The sequence below is a fragment of the Ambystoma mexicanum genome, chromosome 7q (assembly GCF_040938575.1).
Source record: "Ambystoma mexicanum isolate Mex_15411 chromosome 7q, UKY_AmexF1_1, whole genome shotgun sequence".
Classification (NCBI taxonomy): Eukaryota; Metazoa; Chordata; class Amphibia; order Caudata; family Ambystomatidae; genus Ambystoma; species Ambystoma mexicanum.
In genome coordinates this window covers 643,030,504-643,046,884 of record NC_090941.1, presented here as the reverse complement: position 1 = coordinate 643,046,884, position 16,381 = coordinate 643,030,504, and the positions used below count along the sequence as shown (strand labels likewise).

At 51.2% G+C, this 16,381-nt stretch overlaps 1 protein-coding gene across 1 annotated transcript in view; it reads right to left on the bottom strand.

Moving 5' to 3' along the window:
• The window catches only part of HSPH1 (heat shock protein family H (Hsp110) member 1), a 2,244,846-nt gene that overhangs the window by 1,054,572 nt on the left and 1,173,893 nt on the right, over window positions 1-16,381 (bottom strand). Inside the window, exon 10 of the mRNA XM_069639955.1 lies at window positions 5,616-5,749. Coding sequence (XP_069496056.1) covers window positions 5,616-5,749 — 134 coding nt within the window. The remainder of the gene's footprint in view (window positions 1-5,615; window positions 5,750-16,381) is intronic.

Sequence of the window (16,381 nt, the reverse complement as noted above, 5' to 3'; positions counted from 1 at the left end):
TGACACATTTACCCCTGACATACAGGGGGGGGGGGGGGGGAAGTGGGTGGGAGGTATGGAAGAAAGGAGACAATAGACTGAGTACCCGAGTCACTACAGTGAGTAACTTTCATTTCTCATACGTCCCATCCCCTTTTCTCCATCCTTGTGGGTGATTCCACAGAACAAGACACATGGGTGGCGCTGTCAAATCCTGCCTCATGCCCAAGAAGAAGCAAAAAGATTCTTCAGAACCACCTGACCGAATCCAGCATCCCGCCTGGAGCTGGTGTCCAGGGAATGCCCACAGAACGCAGACGGAGTGGCCCACATAGCCTCCTTGTTAATGACTTCCCAGGAAGCACCTCTCCGAAAGTTGACCGCTGTAGCCTTGGCCCTGACCATGTGGGCATGAACAGTTTTCCCCATTGCCACATAATACTCTGAAATTACCTGTACCATCCAACGGGCTATGGAGGTCTCAGAAGCCTATGTGCCAGGAGTCGAGCCCCCGAAGTTGACTTACCGGGCCTTAGATTTTCAGAAAGGTCTGACCCAGGAGAGGTAAATCCTGAGCACTCTTCTCAAGTCCAAGGAATGCAATGCCTTTTCAGCCTTCAGCTGCCGGTTCGGGAAGAACACCGGCATGCACATTTTTTGGTTCAATTGGAACAGGGAGACCACTATGGGCAAGAAGTTTGCATGGGTGCGCAAGATGACCTTGTCGGTATGGAAGGTGATGAAGGGCTTGCACGATGACATTGCCTGCAGATCGCTGATTATGCACGCAGAGGTGAGAGCCACAAGCAGTACCGCCTTGAACGTCACCAGCCGGATATCTACCGACGCCATTGGCTCAAACGGTTTACACTGTGAGGCCGCTAGCATCACATTAAAGTCCCAGACAGGATGGGGCCTTTGCACCGGCGGAATCAATCTGGACAAACCCTTCAGGTGTGCCTTAATCACCAGACTGGCCACAGAGAAGGTGTGATCTGGCAAATTCTTATAAGCCCTGATGGCCGCTAAGTAGGTGCGACAGGTGTCGACCTGGACACCAGACCGAGGCAGATCCATGGAAAGACAGCGAGTTGCCCAGGGAACAAGTGAGGGGGTGCAGCCTCTTGTCGTGAGCTCAGTGGCAGAACCGGGTCCACTTACTCTTGTACTGTGAGTGCATGGACGACCTCATGCGTAAGGAAGTCCTTGCTGAGACTCAGAAGATGGATCGGCCCCTGAGAGCGTAACTGCAGCAGGTCTGAGAACCACACCCTCATCGGCCAGTGCACAGCAATCAAGATGAGGTTGCCCCCACCGAGCCCCAAGATTTGCAGAGTCCGTGTAGCAATGGAGGAGGAGGAAATGCATGACACCTGCGGAGGCGCCAGCAGATCTGGAACAAATCCCCAGAGACCCCCTGCCGCACTTATGAAGCAAAGTCGGGGCACTTGAAATTCAGAGGAGAAGCAAATAAATCCAGATCCGGAAACACCCATTCCTGGAAGAGGGGCAACAAGCAATTGATGTGTAACTCTCATTCGTAGGTGATGAACCCCAGTCGGCGGAACTTGTCTGCTTCTGCATTGTTGTACCCCGGGAGATAGATGGGGAAGATCCATATCCCCTCCAACAGGGCCCCCTTCCACATGGAAACCGCCTCCATGCGCAGGAGGGGAGGGTCGTGGAATTGTCGGTCCTGATGAAAAACGTCTCTCCCCTGATGACTAGTAAAATAGTCGTCCAGGGTGACACCCCCCCCAGCCCACAAGAGAGGAATCCGTTGTCAACACCAGAGTAGGCTCCAGCTTAGTCAAGGGGGCTTCTATTTTCACATTACTATCAATAATCCACCAGTGCCGATCCGGAAGCAAGGACAGAGAAATAGGGAGCCTGTCTGACTGCACACCCGTTTCCTGGTCCCAGTTGGCCGCCAGGTGGAGCTGGAGATGTCTCATCCTAAAACGGGCGAGCAGCACTGTGAGCATGATGCCATCAGGCCCAGAATGTGCTGGAACCACCATGCTGAGGTGGTCGAGCAGGCCACAAAATGTTGGATTGCCCTTCGGAGGGACTGAAGCCTTTCTCTCATGGGAAACACCCTCTGAACAGCCAAGTCCCATCAAAGCTAAAGGAACACCAAGTCCTGCGGCAGGGTCAGATGCAGCTTCCACTGATTGAGGGAAAAACACAGCTGGTGAAGAACGTTAGCTAGCCACTGGAAGGAGAGCACTGTCCCCTCCGGCGAGCTGGCATGCACCAACCTGTCGTCTAGATAGAGGTATAGGTGGTGGCCCTCCATGAGCACACAAGGGGCCGAATTAAGGCCAAAGCAGTACCCTGTACTGGAAGTGGTGTGACATAATCGTTGACTGCAGAAACGACTGGTGCGGTTGGTAGATGGGGACGTGACAGTGGGCATCTTTGATGTCTAGGGAACATATCCAGTCTCCTGTGCACAGCGACTTGTTACATGCACTGGGTTAATCATGATATGATAGGTTATTATAACGCGTTTAATACCCAGAGGTTTCTAAGCACGGACCCGGGAATCGCACCTGTGTGGCACAGGCGGCCCTATCTGCAACAGGGGAAGAGAAGAGGGTGAAGGAAGAGGAAGACTGAAGCCTGGGGAGGTGAAGAGGGTGGAGGAAAAGTAAGAGGAAGACAAACCTATGGACACTATAGACAGGATCCATTGACTCCTGAAAGAACGCTTCCAGCGGTCTGCGAAGAGAGCCAGCCGGCCCCCCACAGGGTCCTCTGCTGCTCCCTCCTATGGTCACTGGGTGACCTGCCTGACCGCCGTGTCCTGCGGTCCCTGAACCCCTTAGGGTTCAGGTCGCTGTAGGAGCAGGTTTGAACTCAGACCCGCTCTGGGGCTGAGGAAAAGACACCAGCTTTGTCAGGATAGCTGTCTGTGTAGAAGTCTTCTTTTTCGTTAGCTTGTCATCAGAGGAAGAATGAAAAAGGTCTGTCCCTTCGAATGGCAGATCAAGGATCTTTTCCTGCATGTCATTGGAGAACCTTGTGGCATGCATCCACACCATCCGCCTCAGCTCAACTCCCATACAGATCACTCTGCTTGCCGTGTCTATGTGGTAGACCGAGGACTCCATCAGATCCTGCGCAACCGCGCATACCTCCGTCAGCCCCAGTTTGAAAAAGGCCTGGCACTCTAGCGAGAGGTCAAGCAAAAACTACCCAATCTCGCGCCACAGTTTCTGGTTGGCCGCAGCTAAGAAGGCGTCAGTCTGTTGGAGGTGAAGCCCGGCGTTGAGGTAACACCTTCTGCCGCAGGATTCAAGGGCCTTGTCCTCCTTGGACAAACAGCTGGAGGCGGCCCTAGCCACAGAGGAGGGAGAGGTGGGCTTTGAATATAACAAAGCCGCCGCTACGACGGATGAATGTGGTTGAGGGTGGGACGCTAGGAGGACTGGCTCCCCATCCAATTACTGAAATCGGCTGTCAAGCTTTCTGTTGATTTGGACGTTGGCACAAGGCTTCTCCCAGACATCCTTTGCCAAGGAAAGGACATCTTTCTTAAGGAGGATGTGCAAACGGCCCGTGGCACGCAGAGCCAGAACCTCAGCAGATCCCCTGGCTCATTGGGGGCCTGTTGCACTTGGGTGACCCCCAAGAAACTCAGCAAGATCTTGACGGTCATGAGAAGTCTTGGCAGAGGCAGAAGGTTCTTCCTCCTGCATGTCCTCGTCATCCCCCCCTTTTTTGCCGGACAAAGGGGAATCCGAGTACAGCAGGTGAGGAGTCGGGCCCAGATGATTGAATACCGAAGGTGTCTGAGCATCGACAGGCGACTGAGGAAGAAGAGGCACTAGTGGAACCAGTGGCGCTGGAGCTGGAAGACTCGGAGGCCCCAGAGGGGCTTGGGATGGAGAGGGGCCAGACTGCGGTTTCAGGACATCTGGAGGGTCCAGGGGAGGGGGCCATGGAGGCACGACCTGTGGGACCAACTCCTTAATGAGGTCCTTGAGAGGCCCTGGCATCTGGGGGAGCGCATAAGGAGGAGGAAGCGCCCAAAAAAAGCGATCCTCACAGGCCATGGGATTGCGAGAGCGCCCACCCCTCTGCTGTGCTCGACCTCCTATCCTGCGAAGCGCCGGGGAACCTGACACTGGTATCCAAAGGGCCAGGAGGCATAGATGTATCCTTGCAGGAGGGACCTCCCGCCTAAGGCCTGTAGCACGGCTCAGCTCCCCGAAGGAAGAGGACCCAACCCGCCTTGTGCCACCCAATCAGAAGGCGATGGGCCCGCCTGAGGCCTATAATCTGAATCTAAAATCGCAGCTCGCTGTGCAGGCTCGGCCACATGCTTATCCGCCATCTTGGGGCCTTTTGCCATGCCCAGGGTGGGAGTGTGCGAAGGACCCTGAACTGCATGCCAGGTATGACATAGATCAGGACTCTGTGCGTGCCAACCCAGAGGCAGGAGCACCAACCGAGGAGTTGGCGGGTCGGTAGTCGAATCGTTCCCTTGTGACACGACCTCAAAGATGGCTTCGGTATGCTGTGAGCCCTCAGCTGGGGAGCCGATAGTCGTACCGGACTGCGCCTTATGCTGCCAACTGGAACCGGAGCCCGATGTCCCCCTGCTCCCTGGTGTCAAAGAAGAAATGCTGGCATGCCCCTCGGTGGACCACCTGGAAGCACCCCTTGGCCTAGTAGCCGGTAGCCTTAACGGCCTCGGGTTGTCCAAGGATTGCCTTGAAGAGCCGCTGGGCGCCTCGGCTTGGGAGCTGGAAGCCTTAACAGCCTTAGGTTTGACGCAAGAACCAGAGTCCAAGGTACCCTTGCCAGCCAGAGGTCCGGGGAAGGAGTCTCTGTGCTGGGGGGTCCTTGGAGAACAGAGGTCCTACTTTCTCCTGACGCGATGTCCTGTTGACGAAGACCTGTAAATGACCCTGTGGTGAAGAATGGAATATCTCTATCCAGCGGGAAAGGTGATTCTTCAAGGATCGGAGACCTAGAGAGCTGCAACTAGCACACAAGTCTCAGTGGTGGTCGGGCACCAGGCACTCAAAGCAGAGTGCATGGGGGGTCCAAGGCCACGAATGACCAGTCACATGATGCGCATTGCGTAAAGCCTCCTGCAGCCAATATGTGCCATGGGAGGCAAGGCACTGAAAGGAGGTGGCAATTAGAAGAAAAAGAAGAACGGCAAGCAAGTGAAATGCTGAAAGAGTTTCTGCGCCTACCTGCTAGGTCCAACAGTGTCTGTTCAGGAAAAGGGACTGAGGTGAGGTGCTGAAAGACGGGGCTTTAGGGGCATTCCCACGCCCGTGGTTGCACCATCACGTGCTATGCTGAATTTAAAGGGGCAGCTAATTTTTCACTGCCAAAAGTTTCTGGTACTGTCCCCATGTTTGGGACGCCCACAAGGATGGAGGAAAGGGGAAGGCACGTATGAGTAGACAAATTACTATTAGTCACCTAGTTCCTCCTCAGAATCACTCCATCGCAAATGTACGATGTAACAAGCTCAGTAAGAATTCTCATGTTTTTGCAATTCAGATTAGGTTTCCCAAGTAATTTGTAAAGGCAGTAAAGGCTAGCAAATCAATTTAACACCACTCAATCAAAACGTATTTTTTTCAGTTACATCAACATCCCGAACTCACCTATCTTTGCTTCAGGATAAGGAACCGTTGCAGGATCAGAGTAGAAAGCTTCCAGCTGGAAAGGCCCTTTCCTATAGAATGTGAGGATTTGGGAAAAAGGAGCTGCATGGTTTTTACTGTAAACTTCATGGACCCTACATGTGGATAAAAAATACCCAATTGAAATGCATGTTAATATATGCATAAATACACAAATATGTAATGGATATGAAACTATGGAATTGCACTGGTGAAATCAAAGTGACTAAATGTGAATCAAAGCACAAGACCAAAATTTCACTTGTGCTGCCACCTGTACCATTAACATCACTTCATTAAAAAAGTACCTATAACTGTGGTTCCCCAATGCGGACATCTTTCAAAGAATCACTTTTTTTTTTTTTTAGAAAAGTCCCCATCATCAAGCTGCCAATTCTCTGATTTTAACATAATAGTTCCATTTCATTTCTACTACTTGGTCTCCTTTTCCTCTGCTATTTAGCATGATGCCCCCAAAGCCCTAAATTCTAACTCCAGTAACCATGTTAACTGTTTTCTTCTGGTTACCAGGAAAACTAGAAAGTATGACATTTCACCATAAGGTACCATTGCATTTAACAATGCTGGAAGAAAAGTAAAAATAATCTTCTTACTCAGTACACAAGTACAAGTGCCTGACATTTCTTCATTTCGTTTCACCCTATTTAAATAGGGGAGTATTTGAATGTTATCCCGTGCAACCAAATATAATTCTTTATTTTAAGGGAGGCTTGAACAATGGTTCAGCAGAAAAAGGTCCAACAATCTCTTTGCTGCACCCTATTCTGTGACATGTAAGGAGCCAGGAATGAGAAGCAGACACAGAGGTGACATTTTTAGTTATAAACTTTTATTGAATTAAGTAGGGTTGGAAAATGTCTCACTAACCCTATTTTAGGAGAAATGTCCACACCTCAAACCAAAACTACAGAGTCTGTCCAGCGTCAAGATGCCCAAACATAAGATATGACCTCTGTCTGTAATCCTATTCTGGCTCTCACACTCTAAATAAACTCTAAAAGGTGTAAAGGGGGTTGTTTCTTGACTTTTCCAAGTGCTCAAAAGTTCAAGTTTAACACAAGAGTTCAAATCCAACAAAAAGGCTCTTCTCACAAACAATGATTTCTTGACTTTTCCAAAGGATCATACGTATAAATTCAACACAAAACATGAACAAAGCTCTTCTTCCCAGGGAGTAGCTTTCATACCTAGGTACTTTAGATTAACTTTCACTAGCTCACAACTTGAGGTGAATTGCTACCTTCCCCAAGCTTTCACTTCCTTTAATACTTTACATTTCTGTTGGGGATGTGTCTTCTCCTAAGTACTTCCCCCTTCTCTTTTTCGTTTCCCAATAGTTCATTAAACCAAGGACTCTTCCTTTCAGGTCTTTACTATACTCTTAACATCAACCTTTGCATGGGCAGTCACGTGCAACACTTCCTTTACCTTCATCTGGTGAACCTTCCTACCAGGACTTCATTTCTTAAATATTAACTTTCACCTGGTATACTCTCCTTCTAGTACTTGTTTTATAAACAGTTCATTACTCAAAAATTTAATTTCATCTGGTGCGTTTGTTTTCCACGACTTTATATTATTATGGATCACTCTTTTATAACAATCTTCATTTAGTATATTTGGTTACCAGGTCTTTGTCATCTGGGTTACAATTTCCTGCCCGATTGGGTTTTAATAATCCACTGACAACTTGCGTTATAAACACTCTTGCAACTCTAATGATTTCGCTGATTCCTGCTCGTAGCGTTCTCAAGAGAATCTCCCTTTATTTAACCAACCAGTAACCCATACGCTTCTTTTAGGTTCACCAGCTATTTCTGTTGTTGATACACAGCAACCTTTATTCTTTGACAACCTGGTAACCCTACTTTCTGCTCAGGTCTTACTGGGTGTCTGTTGTGCCTCTTTATTCCTCTATGCCTTGCTGTACTGCCTTTGTGTACACTTCCTCCAGTGCTGCAGTCCTGTGGTGTTAGTTTTCGTGATGCACGATTCCCATGGCATTCTTTCCATAAGCAGTGGATCGCCCGCACCTTGGCTTCTCCATTCTTTTGTTGGGTCTGCCTTTCCGATTTCTGTCACAGCGTGTCTGCCCTCAACGTGGTGCTCAGCAAGCTTACCGTTTGCGAGGTGATTCAGTGTCTGCAGTTCTCCTCTCTCGTGCTTGCTGTAAGCTGCGACCAGCCCGTATTTAAACTTCCCGGTCTGCATACTCATTTCCCAACAAAGAGACCACAGTGTTCACTGCCCGGTCCTTGTAATCATCATTACTCTGCCACTCTTGTTTGTGTCAGTTGTTTTGTAATTGGTTTCTGAATGACTTGGCAGAAGTGGATACTGAGTCCCCCGCGGAGTGGTTAGGGGCCAGAAATGAAGGTCGGACAAAATGTTGTATGTTTTTGGTTAAATTCTTTTATTAACACGAGGAAGGTTGGGAAAAGGCCTCTCTGATCCTCCCCTAAGAGGATTTCCCTAAAATCAAAAAGGAAGGATCTGATCTGTGTCAGGATGTCAAAACCAAAACCATCCTTGTGTCCAAACATTCTATCCTGACCCTCACACTACAAATTAAACTTTAAGGTGAAAAAGGAAATGTCTTTAACCTGGTGATTGCAAAGATAGTTCATAAAGAAAAATAGAGAAGTTCCAACATAAATGTTCTCCAAGGTAGAACAGAGCTTGGTTCCAGAGGATGATTCCCTTCTCCTGGATTCTTCAAACAATTTTTGGTCAAACAGTTCTTTGTACTTGTCGTGGTTCACAACAATCCTGTTAGATGAAAAGATACTCAGTTTGTAGTTTCTTCTTTCAAAAGTTTCTTCTCATGTTAAAAGTTCCTTCTCATTCAGCAAACACAGTTTATATCCTTCCTTGGGACTTCCTGTAGGTTTGCAGCTGCCTGGTATATTCCACTGCCAGGACTTCTCATGCACTTATGATTTGCCTGGTGTACTCCCTTGCCAAGACTTCTTAGGTTCACAAATTACAGTTCCTCCTTCACTTCCACAATTACATATATCTTCTTGGATATTGTGCATCTGATTGATTAAACAATGGATATTTTCTTGGATATTGCAACACTTGTTCGGAGTTCCCCCATATTTGTATGCCATACACTCATATATGGCTAGGCACTGTATTCATAGTCTGTTTCATTGGTTTCTAATCAATCTCTTTAATGTCTCTTTCTCAGTAGTTTCAATGTTCACAATTTGCATTTAGTGCGGTTGCCAAAATGCCCCGGGTTGACTCTGTGTGGCGTGTTTGGTCCTCTTCGCGCTTACTCGGCCAAGCTTTGCCACCTGCTTTCCACTATGGACTGCTCTCACGTCTTTCCAGCTTCTCCTGCGGCTTCGCTCCAGCACGCCTGTTTTGCTCCAGGTCCCGGTAGGTGAAACGCTGACTTCTGCTGTCGAACGCCCAGGAGTCTTCCCATGGCTTCTGGCGTTTTTGCGGCACGTCCTACTCGTGCAGCGTTCTTCTGCCTCTCTGTTGGCGAGCCCCTCGGCTCTGCCACACTGGTCCGTGCTTCCAAGCCATGCAGAGAGGCGCAACGTTTCTCACAAACAGCAGCAGCCTCTTGCAGTTTGTTTTCCACTTTTACATGTCCCGCGCACTGGTGTATCTTGAAAACAACTAGAATGCTCATTGTGGGGCGTGGCTTGATGGCTACGTGAGGGGACGTTCTTTGGAGGAGCTCCCGACGATCCAATTATGATCCTGGAAAGAAGTGATGGTTTTCGGCAGACTTTCGAGTCCACGGCGCATCCACGGGTGCATGAAAGCGGGGGGGGCACATGGTGAGGGCTCTCCCCTCCAGCGAGACTGCATATTCCCAGAACTGGACTTCGCAGAAGGTGACCATCGCGCAGGGAAAGGACGGCACCCAAGATGGCCGCTCGTGGACAAAGGGCCATAAATGGTCCGTGAGGCGGAGAGGGACAGAACCGGCCGGAGCGAGGCGAGCGCACCGAAAACAGATACCCAATGAACAGGACACATTGCATGCACTTCTGGTCGGTGGTGTGGGCAAAAGTACGGGCCCCCACTGAGGAGGCCCTGGATTGTGGCATGCCCGCAGGGCGGTCCTGAGTTTAACGGAGGCTTGCAGCGGAGGGGCTGGCGAGCGGACCCCGCGAGGCGCTCCATAGGACCGGAGATATAGACAAAAGGGCCGCAGCATCTCAGCCCTGTGAGCGCACGGGCTGCAGCAGAGACACAGCCGGAGTGGGTTCGCCGTGAGGCGGAAGCGGAGACACCCAGACGGGGGCCCACGGTACGCCAGAAGTACCCACTGCCCCGGCGCCTGAGTTGATGGGGGGCAGGCACAGTGCCGGAGTGAGCACGTCGCTGTGGCTAGGAAGCCAACGGTGAGCACCGGCGATAAGGCTGGATACACTGTGTCTCTCATTGTTGCGAGCACCTGATGTGCGCATAGGAGCGCCGGAACGGCTGAAGGGAGCCCTGTGGGCACACAGAGCCACCAGGGACAAGCCATGCCCGCATAGCGCGGATGTGTTGGCCGCCCACATGGGCTAACGCAAACGCTTGACTGCGAGCGAATACAAATATGAAAACGATGGGATACATTGTAGCCCCGTTCCACCGCTGAAATAGCAGTCGAACTGAGCTGTGTGAACACGCATGGGGCAGGACATATTATATCAGGGGAGCAGCGGCCTCGGAAGGGGGGCCCAGGAACAATCCCCCTTGGAGACACGAAGTGGAGTGGATGCAGCCACAACACAGGTCCCAACGCGGACACGGCACACCGAGTGAGCGGGCATTGGCCTGATTACGCTGGGCCTGCACCTTGGAACGTCGGCGCGAACAGTGCGCGAGTACGTGGGAGGACACAGCCCACTCCGGGCACGTGTGGCAGACGGGCGCAGGTTTGGACGGCAACGGGTGGTCTGCGACCACGCGGACAGTGCTGTGAAGAGGAGCACGGAGGGATCTTGCCCAACCGACGCAGTAGGATGTCTTCCAAGGTGGTGCGACCCCGGATCAAGCAGCCCACGATGGAGGCCTATGCCAAGTTGCCCCCGGGAGCGGAAGGGGGCAAGAGCAAAGAGACCCCTGTGGCGGCGACGGACCCACCTAGTACTATCCAGGAGGTGCTGGCAGCAATTGCCGACTTGAAAGTGGCCTGGGAAACGAAGTTGGACCTGGCCATGAAAGAGCTGCAGGAGGGCCTGGACCTCAAGATCGGAGCGGTCAAAGAAGAGGTGAACCTGTTGCGTCAGGACGTGCGAACGATCGCGGAGCGCACTGGAGAACTTGAGAAAGAGCTGGTCCCAACCGCGGAGGCATGCACTGCATATGCTAAGGAGCCTCATGCCCTCGTGCAACGAGTGGGCAATCTGGAGGACAGAGCAGAGCAAGCAGAGGGGCGCGCCAGACGCAACAACATTCGCATAGTGGGTGTACCGGAAGGAATGGAAGGACCGAACCCCACGGAATACGTTGAAACCATGCTCTTGCAGGAGATCACGGGCGGGGAGCTGACCCAGGGGTTCGCGGTTGAAAGGTCGCATAGGGCCTTGACCAGGAGGCCGGCCCCAGGAGCCCCCCCCCGCGACCACTGATCGCAAAGATCTTGAACTATCGTGACCGCGAAAGGATTCTCGAATTTTTCCAAAAAGGAGGTACGATAGAAAGGGGGTCAGCGAAAATAACGGCGTATGCGGACTATACGCTGCTTGTACAGTGCAGTCGAATGAACTTTGGATCGGTGAAAAGGAGGCTTAGAGAAGCAGGCCATCACTACATGTTGCTCTACCCCGCCAGGTTAAAGGTGTTTTACAAGAACAGATCCCTTTTCTTTGAGGCACCGACTGAAGCGATGGATTGGCTGGATATGCAGGGTCGACCTCAGGAACCGGATGTCCAGACGGAAGCGGCTGGAGATAAGTAGCACGTTGATGAGGCACCCATGGTGCCATAGTCATGACATTGGGACTGGAATATAGAATAATATGGTGTTTGTGGGGAGGAAGTCATGGTATCTGCCGGCGGGTCCCGTTGAACACACTTCTCCTAAATAGATGACTGGAAGCTCCTAGGAAGCACCCTCAGAACCCAATAGTAGTACACTTAGTTAGGGCACTGTTAGATAGGTGACCCCCTGTGGGGTCCTTGTCCTCGGATACGAGGCAGGTCAGACGTGGGTAGGCCTGAGATCCAGGGATGGAGCTGGGCTATTGTTGGGGGTTGGTAGGGAGGAGGGAGGGGGGGGAGTTGTGTGCAGTGTTGTGGAGTTGGGGGTGGGGAAGGGGGGTGTTGTTTGTGAATAGCAGGGAGAGAGCCAGAAAATGAACTAGCAAGGGGAGCATTGTGGGTAGGGATGGGATGGGGATAGTCTGAACAGATGGCATTGGGTAATCTTAGAATTGTGACCTGGAATGTACGGGGCCTTAACAGCTACTTGAAATTTAATAAAGTAATGCTGTACTTAAAGAGGATGCTGGTAGACATAGCCCTGCTGCAGGAGACTCACCTCACTAGGGAAAGGCTGGAGGTGGTCACGAGAAAATGGAAGGGCAATGTTGTGGGTGCGGCGTATTCGGCGTACGCTAGAGGGGTTATTACTTGGGTGGTGCTGCATGTGCCGTTTCGGGTGCTTGGCTCCACAGTAGACCCGGAGGGTAGACTGGTGGTGGTAATGGGTCTCCTGGAAAACAGGGAAGTGCATATCATAAATTTGTACGCCCCCAATAACGACCCGGCGGCATACTTTAGGACCCTTTACTGTAAACTGGGCCCCCTGGCAGGGGGCACGGTGGTGTGGGGGGGGACTTTAATTTTACCATTAACCCCAGAATGGATAGGTTCATGGACAGGGCAGGGAAACCGGCACCGGCGGCCAAAGCGCTGGGAACCTTACTGAAAGACCTATGCCTAGAGGATGTGTGGAGAAGGTTGCATCCTACGGATAGGCAATATTCACACTACGCAGCACCACATGATTTGCACACAAGGCTAGATTACATGTTTGTAACGGCCGAGATAGTGCGAGACATAGTGGGGGCGGAATACAAGGCCCGAGTACTATCTGACCACTCGCCCTTGGTGGTGGAGTGGAGACACCAACCCCCAAGACTCAGGACTGAGGCTCTGCAGGACGAGGGGTTCCGGGAGGGTCTGAGGGATGCTATTGAAGAATACTTTGATATAAATACGGGAAGCGTACGCTCTATGGGCATACTGTGAGAAGGTGATTAAGGCGTTTAAGGTGGTGGTGCGTGGGGTAGCCATTTCCAAAGCTAAGGGGCTCCAGGGGGGCATCGAAAGGGAACTCCAAGAAGCGGAAAGGGAGTTAGAGGATCTCACACATTGTGAGAATACTGCTCAAGATAACGGAACCAAGATAAAAGAGCTACAGTTGTCCTGCAGTGCACTCTGGGACAGGCTGTGCAGACTCAATTACAGGAAATACACGGAGAGGATACACGCAGGGGGAGACAAGCCGGGCAGACAGCTGGCCTGGCTGTGTAAGAGTGAGACCCCCCGCTCAGTGATCAGTGAGATTAAGGATGAGAGAGGTTGCATATGCAACACCCAAGAAGGGGTAAATGAGGAGTTCCTTAAGTTTTACAGACACTTGTATGAGGACACGGGGGAGGATATGTGTCAAGACATACTGGACACATTGGAGGACATAGAGTTGCCCACCCTGGACGAACTAGAACGCGCAGAGTTAGACGCACCTGTCACCTCGGATGAGATGGAGGTGGTGATTCAGAATCTGTCCACATGCAAGGCGCCTGGTTCGGATGGGTTACCTAGTGAGTTCTACAAACCATACAAGCAGGAGCTGCTTCAGCCACTGCTTGCCACTTTCAACGAGGCCTACGAGCAGGGGGAACTCCCACTGTCCCTCCGCGAGGCTGTGATCATCCCACTCTTGAAACCAGGCAAGCTGGCCTTGGAGTGTGGGTCGTACAGACCGTTGTCTATGCTCAACCAGGACAGCAAAATACTCACGGCAGTACTGGCTAGTAGACTGAAGAAAGTGATAGGGAAACTGATACACCCAGATCAGACGGGATATGTTCCAGGCAGGAACATCACCGATAACCACAGGAGGCTACCAAACCGAGGAGGACACGGCGAGTTGGCCATAGTGTCGTTAGACGCGGTCAAAGCCTTCGACTCGGTACAATGGCCCTAGCTGAAAGCGGTGCTGAAGGGGTACGGAATGGGACCTGGATACCTCAGATGGGTCCAGTTGTTTTACAGCACCCCGATAGCGAGAGTCAAAACGGGGTCCATAGTCTCAGATACCTGGCAACTTAGCAGGGGGACCAGACAGGGATGCCCCTGGACACCCATGCTATACATACTGGCACTAGAGCCGTTGACAATATGCCTGCGACAACAATATGGGGAGGTGGGCAAAAGCACTGCAAGTGGAGGGCACCTGATATCACTATATGTGGATGACATGCTCCTTTATTTGCGTTATCCGGAAGAAAATCTGCAGTATGTGTTGGAGGTAATGGAACGGTACACCACCCTTTCGGGCATATCGGTGAACCCTAGAAAGTCTAGTCTGTTTCCGTTGGGCAGCTATAGGAAGGTCCCAGTACAGAGGCTGCCCGTCCTGCCAATACCATGGCAGACCAAGACATTTAGGTATTTGGGAATAAATATTTACCACAGGGTCGAAGCGGAACACAAGCATAACACGGAAAAAGCCATAGAGGGGATCACGAACAGCATGGTATTTTGATCTAGATTGCCCCTGACCATGATGGGAAGAGCGGCCTTGCTCAAGATGGTGGTCCTGCCTAGACTCTTGCACTTTTCCGTGAATGTCCCGTTTTTGATACCTAGGAGCCTATTTGTGAAACTTCATAGAGTGTGTAGGGGTTTCGTGTGGGGTAACTCCAGGAACAGGGTGGCTCTGTGGAAGCTCCAGAACCCATGTGACAAGGGGGATATAGGCCTGCCAAATTTTTAACTCTATTACCTGGCGGGGCAGCTGTTGTATGTGGCCAGGTGGCTTTCGGATGAAGACTCGGCGGAAGCTAGGCTTCTGCGTGGAGACTCGGCCCGTACTATCTGAAGGAAGTGGTGTGGTTGCGTAGAGACAAACTGGTGGGCAGGGGGTGGCTACTGAGGCTGCGCTGGGAGATCTGGCACAGGACATGGAAGATTGGGGGGGACTCGGAAACGTACTCTCAGCAGGCCCCTTTGGCGGCGCTGTGCGGGAGCGACTCTCAACTACTTGAATCGGTCCGTAGATACTGGGAACAGGTGGGTCTGGTCACTCTCGGGGACAAATGGCAGGAAGGGGAAGCATTGGACTTTCAGAGATTGCAAGAAGAGACGGGGGTGCATGGTGGCCAGTATATAACCTACGCTAGGCTGGTGAAAAAGACTAGAGAAAAATGGCCCGAGACGGTGCTAGTGGAGGTCCTGACGCCTCCTTGGAAACTATGTATGATGTATCGGAGGGCGGGCACGGAATATCGAGGATATACAAGCTCCTGCGAGCAAGGGCAGGGAAGGAGGTGCTCCAACTGAGACAAGATTGGGAAGAGGAGGTGGGGGGACCCATGACAGATGGTCAATGGGAATGGGCCAAGAGGTACCATAAAAAGGTGTCCCGGAACGCAAGGTTTCAACAACTTCAATTGTACGTTACCCACAGGGCTTACCTGATTCCCAGGAAAATAGCGAAGTTTGGGGGACCGGCCACGCAGCAATGCCCCAGATGTGGGGAGGTGGATGCGGGGCTGTTACACATGTTTTGGGCTTGCCCGGAGGTGCACACTTTCTGGGATGAGGTTAAACTGAAACTGGCTGGAGGGGGAGTGGGGCTGGACATGGAATCAGCCTGGTCATGCATGCTCGGATTCTTCCCTAGACCCCGACACTCAAAACATATAAGTAAAATGAAGGACTTGGTTTACGTTTTGGCCAAGCGCAGAATCGCCATGGGCTGGAAGGTGGCCCACAGGCCTAAGGTGGAGCTATGGTGGGCGGACCTCCTAAAATGGGCGGAAGCCGAATCAGTGGTCTGGTTTGATGCGGTCACTAGGGGGGGCGAGGAGGGGGTGGGCCCCTGCTGGCCTGGCGGCAGTTGGTGGCCTCTATGGCAAACCCTCACCAGGGTAACAACGGAACAGAGGACTCGGATGATGAGCGCTTAAGTATTGTGCTACCCGATAATGCTCCTGCAAACGACATGTAAGAACCGGCTCTAGTTCAAGGGGGGAGGGAGGAAGTTGGGGAGTTTTAATGGAAATGTGATGGTCTAATGATGCTTTTTACGTATTGAAGCAGTTGTAGAGTGTGTTTTGTTTGGTTTTAAAATAAAATATATTTTTTTTTTTATAAAAACTAGAATGCTCATTGAGCTTGAGGCTCCTTCTGCTCTGCATCGTTCCCTTCTTCCTGCCAGTCCCAGTACTTGGGTCATTGTGGGAGATGGAGTTTGTTTATGTAAACTAATGTAGATTACTTGGAGAATTACTTGCAATGATTTCAAATGATGTATCAGTTCTACAAGGTTGACAATTAGAACTGGAAAAGACAGTTGTTAAGAAAGATGTCATATGTGTATGTCGTTTTCCCTCCATGTGTCAACCCCTAAACTTTTTGCTGCTGTTTAGACACCTCTGACTAACTTTGCCAGAGCACATCCTTCAGCTGCACTCCTCTGGGCTTTCGCTCACTTTTTATGGGGAGACTGACATGCCCTTAGGACAGTACTGGGA